At 48.7% G+C, this 17,361-nt stretch overlaps 5 protein-coding genes across 5 annotated transcripts; 2 read left to right on the top strand and 3 right to left on the bottom strand.

The window, feature by feature from the left end:
• Positions 1–254: 254 nt before the first annotated feature.
• CCOS01_03124 (actin interacting protein 3) lies at positions 255–3,380 on the bottom strand (the record flags this gene model as incomplete). The annotated part of the gene is made up of 2 exons (XM_060451310.1): positions 255–3,071; positions 3,210–3,380. 2 exons carry the CDS (start codon positions 3,378–3,380, stop codon positions 255–257), a joined length of 2,988 nt encoding a protein of 995 aa, XP_060317575.1.
• Positions 3,381–5,544: 2,164 nt separating this feature from the next.
• Positions 5,545–6,914, bottom strand: CCOS01_03123 (tetracycline resistance protein from transposon; the record flags this gene model as incomplete). Its single annotated transcript, XM_060451309.1, has 2 exons — positions 5,545–6,776; positions 6,872–6,914. 2 exons carry the CDS (start codon positions 6,912–6,914, stop codon positions 5,545–5,547), a joined length of 1,275 nt encoding a protein of 424 aa, XP_060317574.1.
• Positions 6,915–7,942: 1,028 nt separating this feature from the next.
• On the top strand, positions 7,943–8,359 carry CCOS01_03122 (uncharacterized protein; the record flags this gene model as incomplete). The annotated part of the gene is made up of 3 exons (XM_060451308.1): positions 7,943–7,974; positions 8,103–8,217; positions 8,291–8,359. 3 exons carry the CDS (start codon positions 7,943–7,945, stop codon positions 8,357–8,359), a joined length of 216 nt encoding a protein of 71 aa, XP_060317573.1.
• Positions 8,360–9,030: 671 nt separating this feature from the next.
• CCOS01_03121 (Mak10 subunit) lies at positions 9,031–11,720 on the top strand (the record flags this gene model as incomplete). The annotated part of the gene is made up of 6 exons (XM_060451307.1): positions 9,031–9,064; positions 9,132–9,254; positions 9,315–9,574; positions 9,626–9,853; positions 9,926–10,387; positions 10,449–11,720. The coding sequence occupies 6 exons, from the start codon at positions 9,031–9,033 to the stop codon at positions 11,718–11,720; spliced, it is 2,379 nt and encodes a 792-aa protein (XP_060317572.1).
• Positions 11,721–12,166: 446 nt separating this feature from the next.
• CCOS01_03120 (uncharacterized protein) lies at positions 12,167–13,292 on the bottom strand (the record flags this gene model as incomplete). The annotated part of the gene is made up of 3 exons (XM_060451306.1): positions 12,167–12,285; positions 12,374–13,122; positions 13,207–13,292. The coding sequence occupies 3 exons, from the start codon at positions 13,290–13,292 to the stop codon at positions 12,167–12,169; spliced, it is 954 nt and encodes a 317-aa protein (XP_060317571.1).
• Between the last annotated feature and the right edge of the window lie 4,069 nt (positions 13,293–17,361).

The following is a 17,361-nucleotide window of genomic DNA, read 5'->3' as shown; positions in this document are numbered from 1 at the left end:
AGTCGAACCCCCTATAATGCAAAAAAAGATATGGAAAACAAGGTAACAACAGAACTACCCAAACTCCGCCTATGCGAAGATACGGCCAGAGTGAGTAATGAGATCGCCAAAAAAGGGGGGCACCAAAGGGGAATGACGAGAAGAAACAAAAGTGTGTTTGACATATCCTCCATACGGGGTCATTGACACCATAACACATGTGTATGACCATTCATTTATAACAAAAAACCCAACTGCCCACTGCTTCTTCATCTTCATGGCGCCGGCGGCGCAGCAGCAGCAGCAGCCTTCTCCGCCTCAGCCGCCTCAGCCTCCGCTCCCGCCTCTCCTTCCTCTTCCTCTTCTTCTTCCTCTTCTTCGACTTCTTCGTATTCAACCTCCTCTTCCTCCTCCCCCTCGCCCTCCTCCGCAACGATGCCATTCTGCCTCTCCCAGACCTGTCTCCGAATCATGTCGTCCTTGGCCTTCCTCGCCCGCTCCACCTCCTCAAAGCCGCCAGACTTTTTTAGCTTCCCCTCCTCGACAAAGTTGGACAGCTCCCTCTGCAGCTCGTTCCCCTTGCGGCCCTCGAGCTCCTTCTGCCTCAGCTTCTCCGCGCGTTCGATGGCTTCGAGACGGTTCTCGTGATTCGGCTGGAGCGCCCTCACCTCGCCGAGGACACCATCCTTGGCCGCGTTCGGGTCGAGACTGTTGCCGATGCCGTTCAGGCCCTTGGAGAAGTTGCGGGCGCTGCCGGCGCTGGCGCCCGTCCCGTTATCTTTTAGCTGCTCCTTGGTAGCCTGCTCGACGAGCGCAAAGGTCTCGGACGCCTTCTCCAGGTCGTCCTGCAAATCGATCATGAGATCCTCCATAAGGCGCAGCTCATCACGGCCCTTGCACACGTCCTCAAGCTCCTTCTCCCAGATCTTGGTCCATATAGGCTTCTCTTCCTTCATGTAGTCCTCCACCTTCTTGAGCTCCTTGGAAAGCTTCGTGATATCCATGGCGACAGTCTCTAGTTGCCTAGGCAGAGGCCGCACACCACGGAGAACCACATCTTTACGGAGGTCCTCAACCAGATCTTGCAGGTCGTCGACCTTTGTGACGAGCCGATCGGAATCTGTGTTGAGCTGCTCGCGACCCTTGGTGACGTACGCATGGCCGGTTTCGCCATCAATGGTCGGTATCGAGGCCTTGACCACCGCCGCCTTGACATTGCTTGCCTTGCTGCGGATGGCTGACATTGAGCCTTGGATCTCCGACTGGAAGCTGGAGTAGGCCTGGCGCATGACAGCAAGGTCACGGCGCAGAGTCTGGATCTCGGTGATGTGTCCAGAAGCGAGCTTACGGCCGCCAGCAAGGCTTACTGACTTGGATCCATCAGCAGGCGCAGACACCGCCGGAGGGGCGGCAGCAAGCCGGGCCATCTCCGCAACCGCCTCTTGCTGACGTTCCGAAACTCGCTGGAGGGCCAGACCTTGGTCGTCTTGGTTCTGCTTCACATCCTGTACTATCTTCTTCAGTTGTCCAATGCCCTCATCGATATGGCGCTTTACTTCATCGAGTGGCTCGACATTCAAAACCAACACTGTTCGATCCTTGATATCTGACAGATCTTCGAGCTCGTGCCTAACCCCTGATACGGGGTCTTGAATGTATATCTCTGGAAGATCAGCACCATTGGAGTGTGTGTTCCAAGAGAACTTTTCGATAAACGCCAGTTGAAGGCGTCCAATCGAGAGCTCGCTGTACCCCTCAGGTAGCACAAACTTCTTGACTTTGGACTTGTATTGCAGGAACAAAGTGAGTTCTGTGGTCAAGGGCGGAGACTGCTCGTGAAGAAAACTGGCGTCGCGCTTCTTCTCCGGGGTCTTGATCCCTGATGAGACCTTGGGTTCATCTTTACGCGGTGGATCGGGCTTGCCATCATCGTCGTCGGGTGACATTATAGGGAGATCATCGCTCATAGGGCCTTTCAGTGTAGCGCTGGGTTTAGGGTACTTGTCTTCCGGCGTTTGTATCGTTGGGCTTTCGGGCCTGCCTGCCGACAGCTCCGCTGCGGCCTCGGCACGACTCGGTGCAGGAGAGGTATCTAGTTGCGGTTGTTTCGAGGCCCGGTTTTGGCGGAGCGTCTCTCGGGTTTGAACAGCACGCAGAGACTCCCGGACTTCGCCCCGGCCACGGTTCGGTATCGGGGAGTTTTGTGATGGCAGCATGGGCACGCCATTCATGGCGCTGCCTAGGTGCTTAGATATTTGATACTGCGAATAACGCCGGGAAGCTCTTCTCTCCAGATCACCTCCCTTCTGCAAAGCCGCAAATGCGCTTGATTGCTGCTTTGGAGGAGGCGGTGGCGGCGGGAACGAGTCAACGTTGACTTCTCCAGACGGCGCAGAGGGCATCGTCGCCTCATCGCCGGGGTAAGGAGGCATGACGGGTATGTTTTGCATCGTCGTGCTAGACATGGAAGACTGCTCCGAGTTGACGGAACCTCGCGACTGGTCTCTCGGGGGCAGGTGTCGACGGCTTGGAGAGGTGCTTGTCGGGGCGGCACCGGCAGATTGGGAGGATTCCCTCTGAGCGTCTGGTCGATAGCCATTCTGAATGCCCTCCTCCAACAGATTCGTCAACCCCGTGTTCCCACTGCCAATCGTGCTCGTGCTCGTCGTCCTCTCCGGCGCATTAGCTGAACCCCCGCTTTCCCTGTCTCGTGGTTGTTTTTGCCGCAACTTTTGCTGTTTGCGCTTCAGGCCATGTAGCAGGTTGATAATGATATCTCGAATTCGTGGAAGGTATTTCTCCAAGCTTTCGGTGCTCGCTTCTTGACTCAAGGTAGACTCTAGTATGCTTCGTAGCAGTTCGGGAACGTTGCCCAGGTCGGAGGTGTCCACGTTGATGGCAGTGAAGGCTCGGCATGCCATGTTGAACTCGTATCCTAGTCTAACGTACACATCGGAAACCTGACCGTCGGTAGCTTGGCCGCGCGACCATTGTGTGAGGGTCTCCAGGAGTTGTTTGGTTGCGACTAGCAAGTGAGTTACGCTCTTCTCAATTTGCGATAAGGGCATGGCTGAGCTGCTACCGGTAGAATTCTGTGGATCGAAACTCGGTCAGCTGCTGACATACAAGAACAGTGGTGGCAGAGGCTCAAGGACTCGTTGCGCAGTCATCGTATCTGGTGGAAGCTCGAGGGTGGCTTCCCGGATGTTGGAATGCGTAATCAGACTCACATTTGACCTCCGCATCCCATTTGGCGGGGCGGATCGGTTCGAGGCGTTGGAAGCTCTCGGCTGCATACCGGTACCCGGTGATATTGACCGGACGGGCACATTTGGTGGCGGCCCAGGTTCGGCACCTGGGGAGCGCCGTTGCATGCGCTGAGAAGGGGTCGGCGCCTGCATCGTAACTCAAGTCGGCGGGTTTTCTGTCTTTGCGATGATCTGGTCCACCTCTTCCTTGCGCTTCCCCAAACAGATTCTCCGAGACAAGGTACCCAAAAAGTTAAGCCGAGTGAGTCGGGAGAAGCGTGTGGAAATGGCTGGATCGGCTCGCAAACGTTTATTGAAGCAGAAAATTGAAGTTCATGCCACGGGAAGCAAAGACAGCAAAGGACGGACTCTGCGAAGCTGCTGCCGAGGTGTATGTGCGTACGTCGGGGCAATATGGTGAGCTTCGTCTCATCCGATGCCTAGTCCGAGGGCGAAGAGATCGATACGGCGAACGGTGGTCGGCGGTAGGGAAGCCGTCCGGTTCGGTACGAAGGATGGGCGGGTGTTCTGTGGGCGAGATGGAAGCTGTAGAAGCAAGGGCTAAAACGCGTCCCGAAGAAGCGAGCGGAAGTTCTGCGATATAGGTGGTGGGTGAGACGTTATCGGGGACGCCGTCGATGGCGTTGTCGTCCGTAACAAGATGTGAGGCGCGCAGAATGTCGCAGATTGTGTTATTAGTAGCGAAACCTCAGGGAGGAAAAGTCGACAAGCCCAGGATCGGTTGCAGATGGCAGAGCGCAAAAAGGCATTGCAGAATGCAGAGCAGGGTACACAGCACAGCAATTAGGATGTGGAATTTCAGGTGAAGTATGTATGTACGAGGTACAAGTGGCAGCACGTATATGCAATGTCGAACCGTGTTCGGAAAGCGGAGAGGTCTCTGGCCGTATCCGTAGCTTTTTTTCGGCCCAAAGACCCAGAACTTCTACAGCCCAAAGATTGGAAAGGCCCCCAAGGCCAGGGGGACGGGACCGCACACTTTCCATGCTCTGCCTTTTTTCTTCTTCAGTGTTCTCCTCTTTCTTTAACCTTGCCCCTTTGGCTGTTCCTATGCCCTGGTTCGCCGTCATCCCCCTCCCCCCAGTCAGAGAACGGAGTAACAAAGGTAAAGCATAAGGTACGGAGTACCTCGTGGCACGCGTGGCACGGTACTCGTCGGGTGTACTGCAAAGCGGCCCCCCCAGTCCAAGTCCGCTGCCCGTCACCTCATCCTGACAGTGGAGCGCTGACTGGACTCCTTCCACTGGCTCCTCGGTGGCTTGACACCCCGGTCAAGGATGAATCCAGGGTGCACGTGCCCCGTTTACCAGCCACCCGACATGCAACTCGGTACCACTCACCAGGGCACTCACCACTCACCACTCATCGTTCATCACCACCACTCAACCACTATGTCAACCAGAACCAGGACTATCACACCCCTTGAGCCTGAAATTGCATACCTACAATATCATGGATGAAACACTAACGAATGTTTCAAAACATTGATAGTCTGTGATGTTTGCTCTGTAGAGCGGGGTGCACTACGAACATCTCGAAGCTAGTCCTCATATCGTATGGGAACATCTCAACTTCATCGCGATGGACGCCCACCTGATATGCACTATCTCGCATGTGCAAGATACAGGATGGAGAGAAGCGTCCGGGCGTTACTCCGGCTAGCTCCAGAATCGTACGGATAGATGCTCTTTCTTCAGACGCCCTGACGAGGTAAAAGCCGACGAAGCCACGGTCAGTGCATTCAAGCTTTCCGTTTATCCTCCTGTCATTCGAGTCTACCAGACCACCAAAGAGTAACGGTGTGTTTGCCCGACGTCTAAACCCTGCGAGCCGTTGTCAGAGGAAAACGAGTCTGGTGTTTCAACCTTTTCCCTCCTGGCTGGGCTGTCCATGGCTCAGTCGCATCCTTACATCACCAGACTGCAACCATAGGGCCAATCCTCGAGTGGTTCGTTGTACTTTATTCTCCATGATCTACGCCACGAACCATTGAGCTCTTTCGAAATCTTGTGCTAGCAGTTGCATCCAGAGCTTGTCATTACTGGAATCCTGGCCACGTTTCTTGCGGTTGACAGGTCGTGACAGGGCACTGCGCCACTCGCCAAACTAGAAGATCACCTTGTCCTTTCCTCCCCCCCCCCCCTTCCCAGAGTCATGGGTTCCATTGGCACCAAGTGCGGAAAATAAAGCATGAACATGGGCTACAGGGACCTTAACCCGACTCCAAAACCTATCGTGCTTCGTTCCATATCTCACCGCATTCTACAAAAAGGAGCTCAGCCACACCTGCTTCCTACTAAGACGCCAGCATCCTTCGCATGAAAAAGAATGAGTGTACCATGGCACTCGCCAACGGATGCAACACCCACGGCGTCTCGAACTTGACATGCCTCGCTATCGACCTCGCGATGGTCGTCCGCGGCGAACCTTCAGTGAACATGAAGTCGTGCATGAGCTCGTCCGTCAGCCGCTGCACCTTTTCCATCCGGGGGAACATGTCCTTCTCAAACGCCTCGATCCTCTTATCTAGATATCTGGGTGCATCTGCACTTGCATCACTGCTCTCGGCGACGGCGCTGATGATGGCTTTGGCCAGCTTCATCGCATCCTCAAGCGCAACATTAACTCCCTCGCCAGCAAATGGCGTCATTAAGTGCGCCGCATCTCCAATGACTGTCACGCCGCGCCGGTGCGGCCAGGTGAAGCCCACGGGGAGCATATAAAGCGACCTAGGAGTGCACTCCCCCGCAGCCTTGATGATCGCCTCGGTGAGCTCCGGAGCCCAGTCCTGATATAAGACCAGAAGCGCCTTCTTGACTGCCTCGAGGTCGTGCGGATCATACCCGCAGACCTCGGGAGACGCCCAGTCCTCCCCGCCGCCGCCAGTGCTCGACGCATATATGCTCAGGCTGCCATCGCCCATCTGTTGAATCGAGAGACGCTTGCCGTCGCTGTTGGCAAAGACGCTACCCCTGTTGGCAAGCTTGTACACTTGAGGAGCCGTCTCGGCCGCGTTCGGGATGCTCATGCCGAATAACTTGATTCCCGTCCACAGAGGCTTGATATCCGGCGCCAGAAGCTTGCGAACCTTGCTCCACGCCCCGTCTGCGCCTACAACCAGATCGAAACCACCAATACTAGTATGTCCAAACACAAGACTGCCGTCCTCTCTGACTTCCTTGAGTCGGTGACCCCATTTAATCATATCCGGCGGAAGAGACTCGGCAAGAATCTCACGCAACTTGGGCCGGTCAATCTCCGGACGCTCCTGTAGCGAGCTGCCGAGCCCCGTCGCGGAATTGACGAACCACGGCTTGTTGTCCTTGTCGACGATGGCCATGTACTGGCCGTCGTACCGCGCGTGCTTGAGGAACTCGTCAAAGAGGCCTGCCTCCTTAAGCGCGGCCAGCCCGGTGTCTGTGTGTAGATCCAGACTCCCGCCCTGCGATCGAAAGTTTGGCGAGGCCTCGCTCTCGAAGACGGTGGCTTCGATCTTGGCGAGGTGTAAGAGGCGTGCTAGTAGACATCCTGGCGGGAGATTTGTCAGTTTGCACGCTGACTGGGCAGATCCGTATGAGCGTGGTCGTGGTGTAGTACGGATGTTTTAAAAATAAGCAGCTTACCTGCAGGTCCTGCTCCTATGATTGCTATCTTGGGATTTGACATGGCTGACAAGGGCTATCGGGTGAATGGTGACAGTTCAACCTCACGTAGTTGACGCTCTTAACTGATGGGTCCAATTCAAGATACTGGGGTAGACAACGCAAGTGCTCTGCTTAATTTGACAGGCTCGAAGTACTTATAACTCGTGTATTGAAGGTCTTGTTTGGCGAGAGTAGCGTGGTACATTAGATGTATCTCCCAAGGCAAGACAAACGGAAGGAAGTTCGCGTGGACAGAAGCGTGTTAAGTACATGCCACCGGATTAGTGGTGCCGGAATTGAATCAACGACGTTAGTCTGCCCGTTTGGCAAGCATCGAAGAAGGAGGATACCTAGACGCAGCTCTCTCGCACCTGCATTCGCTAGTACTCAAGCACAAACGCAATAGTCGTTGTCATCACTCGAAAAACATCAGAGAAAGTGTCCAGGAACATGTCGTATGTGGCTAGGGAGGACGGTGGCTTCTTGAGTGGTTGCGTAGAGTCCCAAGATAATTGCTCCGGAATCCCGTTTTACACGAACTCTTTGACTAACAGCTTTCCTGCGAAACCCGTTCCACGTTGTAAGTCGCACTAGACATGTAAAAGGCGATGACGCAGCTGAGCATTACAGCCTTACAATGGTGCAAAGCTTAACGCCGAATAGCCGTGACCTCACAGCCGCAAGATCCGGCTCCAAAGAGGCTACTCGTGGTGAAAAGGGACAAAGATTTCGTATTGTATTGCTGCAGTGAAGTTTGAATATCAGAAAGGTATGCTGCCATCTCATCTTTCCGAGTTCTGAGTGGTCAAGTACCAAAGTACCTGGCTTCGAGGCCTGTGAGGCACAGAGAACCTGAGAAGAGTGGGGACCCGCTCAGCCGTCCAGTGCCGTCCTCGTCGCTTGAGGCTCTGTCTGCCTCAGGCCACGAAGGCATCGAACTCGGAGCTTGCACTTCGGGGAATCCAGAAACCTTCAATTGATCACATCCGCCCGAGCTGACTGCCCCCCCATATAACCTCGTCCATCAACAAAACCAAACAAACCGCCAAAATGGTCTTCGCCTGGAAAGCCGCCGGTATCACGTGAGTTCAATTGACGAACGCCCTTCTCCCGAGCCTTCTTTGCACCCGTTGCAATTGGGCAGCACCCGCGACCAAAGCCGAGAGAGAAAAGGAAGGAAAAAGCTGACCCGGCAACCCCCGATTTCCAGCTACAACCGCTACCTCGCCGTCGCCTCGCGCGTCGTGCGCCGTAGCTTGAAGGAGGACAAGAGACTCATTGCTGAGCGTCGTGGAGAGATGGATCTCCGTTTCGCCAAGTGGGAGGTGAGAAAGCGATCCGAACATATGGCGATGGGCATCGAACAGAATGGCTGACTCCAATGTACCGCAATCGCAGAACGGCAAGCAGGGCGAGGTCAAGAACCTTGCTGAGGCCACCGTCAACGCTCCTCCCCCTTCTTCGTAAATTTCCGAACCGACACACGTGTGAGAGAGACAAAGAGGGAGTTGCATCCGAGGGTTGTCGAGGGATAGATGGGGAATGATGGGGAGTGAAGACACCCTCCCCGGGTACCCGCCGGCTTCAGCTTGACAGTTGAGCTGCTGTATCATATGAAAAACTGGGCATAAAATCTATCAATCGAAATGCCATGCTAAGACTTTGTTGATCGATCTAAATTGAATACGTGCACTGCCAGGGGCCGGTGATGAAATGTTGCGATGTCGGGGGCGGATTGCGGGTGACCATCGCGCGCTTTCGCTCGACGTCGGCCAGAATGTTGGGCGTGCTTTCCAGGTTCCCTCCACCCAAATTTGCCCGCCTGCCGGACAAATTCGGTTGTGATCAGTCAATCACTCCATGTTTCCCGTTCCATATACCCGTAATTTGCAACAACACCAAATTCGCAGTTTTCATGTAGAGACAAAAGACGTTACCGTTGCACTTTTATTCTCAACTGCTTGTTGAAAATCATTTCATAAGGGACTTAGGGCAATCATCGTGTTCCCGAATTTACCGGCCTTTTTTTCTCCTTGATGGGCATATCCATGCCCAGGCCAATGCAACTGTGACCTCACTAAAACCTGCACTCAACGCACTCACTCAACCCAAGAGTCTCATGAGGTGCAGTTGCTGATATGGCCATCCCGTCCGGCTTTGGAATGTCTGATGGTAAGGAAATATCCCAGCCCGATCAAGACCCTTTTTTGGCATCACGTTCCACTCACCGATTCTCAAGACATTTCAAGGCTCTCGCTTGAGCTGGACCGCCAACCCCACCCTCCGCCGCCTCCGCCCAAGGCGTCAAACAACGGCATCGTCGCTTTTGATATCACGTCAAAATTCAAGACAGCCGCGGAAAGTAAGCTGCAGAAATCCTACCATAACGAAAACAGGATGTTGGACTGACCGTCTTACGCAGCGCTTGCCCCTGGCGAACTGGTCAAGGATGGCTTCTTCACGTTGTTTGAGTCCGTTGGGGCTCTCGAGGTACGTGGGCCGATGAGGGGTTTGACGGAGACTATGAGGGGCTCCCTACTGACGGCCACCCAGATCATGGACCCGAAGATGGACAGCGGTTGCTTGGAAGCCGAGGATTCGCTAGACGTGGACTATGATGTGACACGCCCTCTTTTCCCTGAGGAGGTTCTTGGCATAATCGACCAGCTGCTCTGCCATGAAGTTAGTATCGCGCCGGTAGAGTCATTTTCTCTCTGCTGACTTGGTTTGCAGATGGCCTGGCATGTTGGATATCCTCTCTCTCAGACCGTCCTTACAAGCGTATACGTCGAGTCGATTCTCATGCCGAATCCTGCCACCATCGACGATGCGCACTTCATCAGGGATGCCAACGGCACGCCGCCGGCGCCGATGCATGCCGTTCTTCGAGCATATTGCTTGGGACTCTTGAAGACGTGCGGCAATGTCAACGAGAGGATCAAGAATGAGCATTACTATGAAGTGAGTCTTTTCGCACAGCGACTCGCCTCACCTCCACACACATCCATCTCCTCAGCTAACCAACTGGTATAGGAAGAGGACTTTGTCACAAATACGTATAACAGGATCCTCCTCGATGATTTCAGCGTAGAGTCTGTACGCGATGTCCTCAAGGACGCAAGCTTCATTCTGCGGCAACTATCGGATTCAATACCAAAGGAAACCATAGACGCCCTCAACAATAGGCTACTCCTCCGATACACGTTCCTCGCAGCCATAGATCACACGCAGTACCGGACAGACCCGGCCCTCATCAGAAGCCCTTGGAAAGAGGCTCTGGATTTGCTTCCTGGTATTAAGAGCACTCATGCGCTCGGAAAGCCCGTGCCTGAGGCTTGTAGTGCGAAACTGCAACGCAAGCTCGCCAGCACGATGCCGCCGCGACCGATTGTCGAGATAAGTTTTGACGACGCCTTTGGGCACCTCACGAAGATGATTAGCGACGGACTGGAAGTTGTGGGAGTGCTCGACTACACCGACGCCATCTGCCTCCAGGTACTTATCTCACAAACACATCCCCATTCTTTTGATCAACTACTCATACAAAAACGTCTAGACCTACGTCACAACTTTCCAAGCGAAGAAGCCCCAGCCCCTCATCTTCGTCCGCACCCTCCTCCAAAGCTTCCTCTTCAAAGACATGCAAGTCCTCGGCCACAAGTCCATCCGCCAGCTCCTCGACGACGACCTCTCCATCGTCTCCCTCCCCAACAGCCCCCTTCTCGACCGCGCCAACGACGACGTCGAGGCCCCTCAGGACCCGCGTGTAGCCATCGCCGACACCATGGAATCCTTCCGCAGGCGCGCCGCCCAGCCTTACCTTGACATCCTCCGCACCTTTTGCCAGAACCGGTGCCGCGTCCGCCGCACCCTGTGCCACATTGTCCGCGACTGGGAGAACCTCCAGTTCGACGCTGAGGACATCGACCAGGTCCTTCAGGAGCACACCGGCGAGCGGCCCCTCGTGTATCAGTCGGCCGCCGGTCAGCCCGTCGAGCAGTGGTCCCTTCCGCTCTCGTCGTGGGCGTACCTGTACAAGATTAAACAGATGGAGTGGATCGTCCAGCTCGGCTTCGAGCTCGAGGTCTACCAGCCGGACGAGCTGGCCGGCATGTACTGGTACCTCAACTTCCTCGCAAAGAACCGCCTCCAACACGTCGAGCGCATAAAATCGTTCGTCGTCCGGAGTCTGAACCAAGCCCGCTCAGGGGCCAGCAACAAATCAACAACATCATCATCGTCCTCTGGGGGCCTCACACCCGCCGCAGAAGCCCAATACACCAAATCCCTCTCCTTCCTCCGCCAAACCCTCCTCGACGCCGCCGCGACAGAAAGCCTCGCCGACGCCCTCTGCTGCCTCTACACCGTCCTCCACCGCCACCACCTCATCACCCCGCCCCCGCGACCCTACAGCACCGACGAGCTCCGCTACGAGCTGCGCATGAAGCCCTTCGCCGCCATCGGCCTGCCCTCGCTCCCGACGTTTGAGGAATACACCGTCGGCACCTCGCAGTCAGACTGCCCGACGCGCGACCTGCTGGAGCTTGCCGACCGGGCTGTGGCGGGCGCGAAAAGGGCGCTGGAGGTGATGAGCAAGTTTTCCGAGGCCGAGGCGTTTTCCGTCGGGTCGCATGATCGGTGGGTGCCGTCGGTGAAGAACGGGCTCAAGGCGTGCATCGCCACGGGGTTGGCCGTGTCGGTTGTGCGAAGGGCGCTGGACAAGTCGGGCGGCGAGGGCGGAGAACTGAAGGTCAAGGCCGAGGTGCCGACTCCTGACAAGTCATATCACGAGTGGTGGATCGTTCCGCGAATCATACCCGTCGCATGAGATTTATATGACTTTTGCTAGAGAAGATATGTGGCACATGAGAAGTAGATACGTGGTGGATTATTGATATCCTACTTTCCAAGAGAAAAAAACAAATTCATAGAATACACCCACCCACCCCCTTTCCAAATTTGCCGGGAATCATGTGATACCTAAATCCAGAGTAATCCCATGTGTCCGTCCAACGCTTTGTCCAACCCGTTTTTTACCCCCGTGTTGATATTCCCACGTAAAAATCAATACAGGTTCTTGTCTTGTCATGAAGAATGACTGCTTGCTTGCATATACGCTGAGCAGCTCACGCTGATATGCGCACTTGTTGCCTCTAGCTTACTTGTGTCTACATATATATGCTGGTATGTCCCATCCCTCCACCTACCCCGATGTCATGTTGTTTGACTCGGAGCGGGGGAGGTGTAAGTTGGGATCTTTTTTGGACGTGAATTTTACGCGCGCTTCTTGGCGGCAATCGACCTGAGCTTCACGGTCTGCTCGTAGAGAACATCCTTGAAGGCAAAGAGCAATGCGGCGGTCAACACACTCTGGGTGACCTTGGGGCCGATACCTGTGAAAAAAAAGAAAAAAGTCAGCATTGCAGAACCGAAAAAAGGGGGGGACACCATCTCGGAACGACATCCGAGGTAATCACTCACCCTTGTAGAGACCGGCGTATCCCTCCTCGCGGATGACCCTGCTAATGGCCTGGGACATGCCCTCCTTCTTCTCGCCGTTGCCGGCGACGTGCATCTGGCTCTTGACCGTGATGTACGGGTAGGTGACCGAGGTCGCAAACAGCTTGCCCGCGGCGCCGAGGAAGAAGGCAATGGTCGGCGTGACCCGCCTCTTCTTCTCGACCGTGTTCTTCATCTGCTCAAAGAGGGTGTACTGCAAGATGGGGTTGATGACGAGCACCAGCGCCGGGATGACGCCGTTGAAGAGCGCCTGTGGTCCCTCGTTCTTGAGGAGCGCAAGGAGGGTGCCGATTGTCGAGGGCGCCTTCTTGGGCTTCGCGGCCTGGGCCTCCTCGTCGCCGGTGGTGCTGGCGTCCTTGCCCTTGCCGCCGCGGGTGGTCATGCGGGTGTTGACGACCCAAATGGGGTTCGTGATGATGACGGTCGCGGAGCCAGCGATGGCGCCGGCGATCATGGACTCGACGGTCGTGAGCTTCTTGCTGGCGCGGCCGGCCTTCTCGGCGGCGGCCTCGAAGAAGGCGCGGGTCCACTCGTACCAGTAGTAGTAGACGAAGTTGGTGACGCTGATGCCGAAGAGGGCGGATTCGAGGCCCGAGTAGAGGCCCGAGACGCCCTCGCGGGCCACGATCTTCTGGACGGCCGTGAGGAAGGCCGAGTCGGCGCGCTTCGATTCGACTTGGGCTCGGGTGGAGAGGGTGATGAGAGGGTAGCTGTTGGCACGGGTGCGCGCGGATTAGAAGAGTGTCTCTTGGGGTATAAGACAGGAGGGGGGGGGGGGGTTGTGGTGGCCTTACGTCAGGGCCATGGAGAGGAGACCGCCGCCGGCACCGGCGAGGGCGTGGGCGACATTGTCGTTTTGGGGGAGGACTGGCTTCGACATGGTTGCTTGCGAATTGGGGTTGAGGTTGAGTGGATGGTAGGTGTGGTGTCGTGGTATAAGTTCGTGGGCAAAAAGGTTCGATAGATGAGACGATGATACTATCGATTCAAAACTGATGCTGCATCCAAATGCGGGTGACGATGGGGTGTAGATGGTATCGTTGCGACGGTTGTAGTAATAATAATAATAATGGCAGTGGTAGGAAAGGTTGCTGCTGACTGGCCCTATACCATCTCAAACAAGAACGTTCGGTCCCTTTTGGGTTCTGGGGAGCCGAGGTCAAGCACGTTTTCAATGCCGAAGGGGGGGTCGGAGGGAGTGAGGGAGGGCAGTGATGGGCGTCGTCGTCTGCCGCTAAGAACCTTAACCCCAGTTATGTCATTACCTGCCGTGCTATATATTTCATGCGCGCGATCACAGGACAAGGGGGATGACAAAGGGGTCGCATGTGATGGGGCTCCTCCCCAGAAGCCTGGCACCGTGGCATAAGAAGCTGGCACCCACACCCACACACACAGTACAGTATTATTATATAATCAGTAAAAGGACTTAGTACTATACCAGGGGCACAGTTTAAACTTAGAGGAATTAAGTATTAATTACTACTACTTTCAATAGTACCTAGAGATAGATCGGAGGGTAATTTTAATACCCTTCGGTTTATTAAGTCGTTATCAAATCTTTTACCTCTTATTCTTATCACTTATTAATAAAATAGTTCTTTTTTTTCTAATATTTACTAATAAAAAAATCGGACGGCTATTACTTACCCGAGGAGTATTATTACTATTATAATCATAACACAAGATTATTATATATTATATAAGATATTATCGGACTATACCGTATTATATATCTCAAAAACTATAAAAAGCCAGGTTAAAAAACACGAGCAAATAGAACTATAATATACGTACTAAGCGCGTTATTTATATATAAAAATTAATACTAAATTCTATAATAAACCGAGGGGCTAATAAGAGCCTTATATACCCTACGAATAATAATAATACTATAAAAAAAAAAGGACTAGGATAAGAATCCCACTATATAAAAAGAACGCAAAAAACGAGAATAAGAAGCGAACATATCTAAATAATTAATATCCCTAGAATCACAAAAGACATAGAAAAATAAGCCAAGGGAAATACATATCGCTACGAATATTATAAAATAATAAGAGCGTTAATACTTATATAACGAGACATAGTTAATAAAATATTACTCTATTTACTAACCCTTAAAAACGAAATTTTTCTACCCTCACAATCTTCTACTTTAACCGAATTTTTCGTTACTTAAGCCCTGATAAAGCTTACTCGGGGACGCTTATATTACTAATTATTACTTATAGTTTTTAAAAATCCGTAATTTCTAACTCCAATAGTAAAGGCTATAAATATCGATTATATTATATAAAATAAACCTTAAATATTTAAAAAGAGCTAGAGCTAAATATTACAACTAGCTAGTTATAATAAGTATATTAATAAAAGTTAAAGCTACGAGTACTAAGTAAATAATATCATAATTATAAATAGCTTTTTTAAAACTATATTTATAAGTTATAAAATAAATAAAACTTCGGTAATTAATCATAATCTTATTAAAAAAGGTTCTTAATAAAAATAGCTAAAAGCAATCGTAAGATCTAATACTAAATTAATTACTAAAAAAGCTATAAAAGTCTATTCTTAAGCCCGGCTTAAGTTTATACTATATATAAATCTCGTTCTTAAATATATCTTTTATAATATTCCTATTTACTATTATCTAACTATTTATTAAATAGTCGTCCGTTCTACTTATTTACGATTATCTATCCTACTTATTTATAGGCATCCGTTCCTTATTTTATTATATAATCGTAGTTACGTAACTTATTTATAGTTCTTCCGTTCTAAAAAGAGTTACCCTAAGTTTATACTTTTATATATATAGTATAATAACCGCCATAAGTCCTATAGGGCAAGGCCCTAGTTTTATTATATATATTAAATTATAATATTAACTTCTCTTTTTAAAAATCTAGTCCTCTAGGCCTATAAATAAGTTATCTATTCCTAAGTTAAAGAATCGTTAAGTATTTTTTTTTTAAAATATATTAATACGATATTAAATCAAATTAAAAAATCAAAATCTCTAATAGCTACGTTTCATTATAAATTATTACGTATTATTCGCTTTTTTAATAAAAGTATAAAAATAATATTTTATTTAAATTATCGCTTATAAAGGGTCCGTTATCTAGTTCTTCTTAATTCTAAAATCTATAGAATATATTATTATTTAAGCATTTTATACAATACATTTACCAATACTATTTATACTTATAAATATTACGTTTTTATTTATTAAGTCTTAACTTTTTAACTAAATATAGTTAATTAGTTAATAACAGAGTTTAATCGTTTTAATTATAAAAAAAAAGCAAAAGAGTTACGATTTTAAAAAAGAGTTATAGAGTTATAAAAAAAAGCTAAAGCTTATTAATAAGCTTAGGCTAAGTTAAATAAGTCGTTATTTAAATTAAAGCATCTTCGTTCTTAAAAACAAATAGTATTTAAAAAAAGTTAAGTTATATTAAAGGAGTTTCTTAAGGATTTTAAAAATACTTCCTCAGTAGCCCGTAAAATATAAGCTAACAGTACTTTTAGAATTATTAATTAAGACGCTATAATAACTAAGAGTTCTAAATTTAACTTTAATTTTAGTACTCTTTAAGAAGTTATTAAGAATTCTAAAAGTTCGTAATAGGTTCTTATATATTTTTTTTATATCCGTAGTTTTTTTATTTAATTAGGAATTCCCATATTTTATTCCTAATTCTATAATTAATAATTCGTTCAACTTCGTATTCTAATTAGTTTAGTTCAATAATAATATAATCTTTTATATATAAACCTCTTAATATAAGCTCGAGTAATAAAATATAGAAAACGGGATAGTATTATATTATATCTAATAACCTTAATTCGTAATTAATTAATAAGACTTTTTTAATAATTTCGAAAGGTCTAAGTTTTTTATAGTTTAGTTTATTACTTAGTCATTTCGTTTTAATATTATAGCAAAAGAAGTAGGCACTATTTCCCTCTTTTAAAAATAGTCCTCTAATTTTTAATTTATCCGCATTTTTTTTTATACGTTATTATATAAACTCGAGGTTTAGTAAGGCTTATTTATAGATTTTTTTAAGTTTATTTATATCCGCTATAGTTTTTATAGCCTATAGTCCTTATTATACTTTTTTATATACTATTAGCTAGAATCCGTAGTTAAAATAAAACGGGGATTTTCTTATACTTTTACTAACTATACTATTATATATAAACTAAGCTATTAGTAAAAGTATTATTTAATTATCCTAGTCGTAGTTTATATAATAACGAAAGTATATTTTAAAGATCTAGTTAATCTTTTTTATTTATTTATTAGTTTACGGATAAAATAATATTAATAGTTTATAGTCTATACTAAGTTACGAAATTAGGGATTTTTAAAACTTTAAAATAAATAGCTTATTTTTATTAAAAATAATTTCTTTTAATAAACCGTAGTTTAAAAGTATAACCTTAGTAAATATATATACTAGGTCTTTTATAGTACTTAATTCTTTATAAGGAATAAAATATGCAAACTTAGTAAGTCGGTCGACTATAATTAAAATACTATCGTACTATATTTTAGTAAATAGTTCCCTAAACTTTAGTAGTTTAATAATAAAGTCCTATATAATTAAATACTATGCTTTTATTAGTAATTATAATAGTTATAGCTCGCTATAAAGCTTATATAGGCTATTCTTACTTTTTTTATAAATTACGTAGTCCTTAATTACTTTTATAATTTTAGCACGCGTAGCGGATTTATTATAATATTAGTAAATCCGTTTTTACGTTTTAATAATTCTTTAGTAACCGTATATTAATATACTATAAATTTCTATAATAAGCTTAGGGGTTATCTTTCTAATTAGGCTAGTATTAATCTTTCTAGCTATTATAAAAAGTTTCGTAATTAGTATAAGGCTACTATCCTTCTCTTATTTAAAAATAACTTATATTTT

The sequence above is a fragment of the Colletotrichum costaricense genome (assembly GCF_030867565.1).
Source record: "Colletotrichum costaricense strain IMI 309622 chromosome Unknown Scaffold_3.1, whole genome shotgun sequence".
In the NCBI taxonomy this organism is placed as follows: Eukaryota; Fungi; Ascomycota; class Sordariomycetes; order Glomerellales; family Glomerellaceae; genus Colletotrichum; species Colletotrichum costaricense.
Note: the sequence above shows the minus strand (reverse complement) of the source record. Positions and strands in the feature narration are given on the sequence as shown.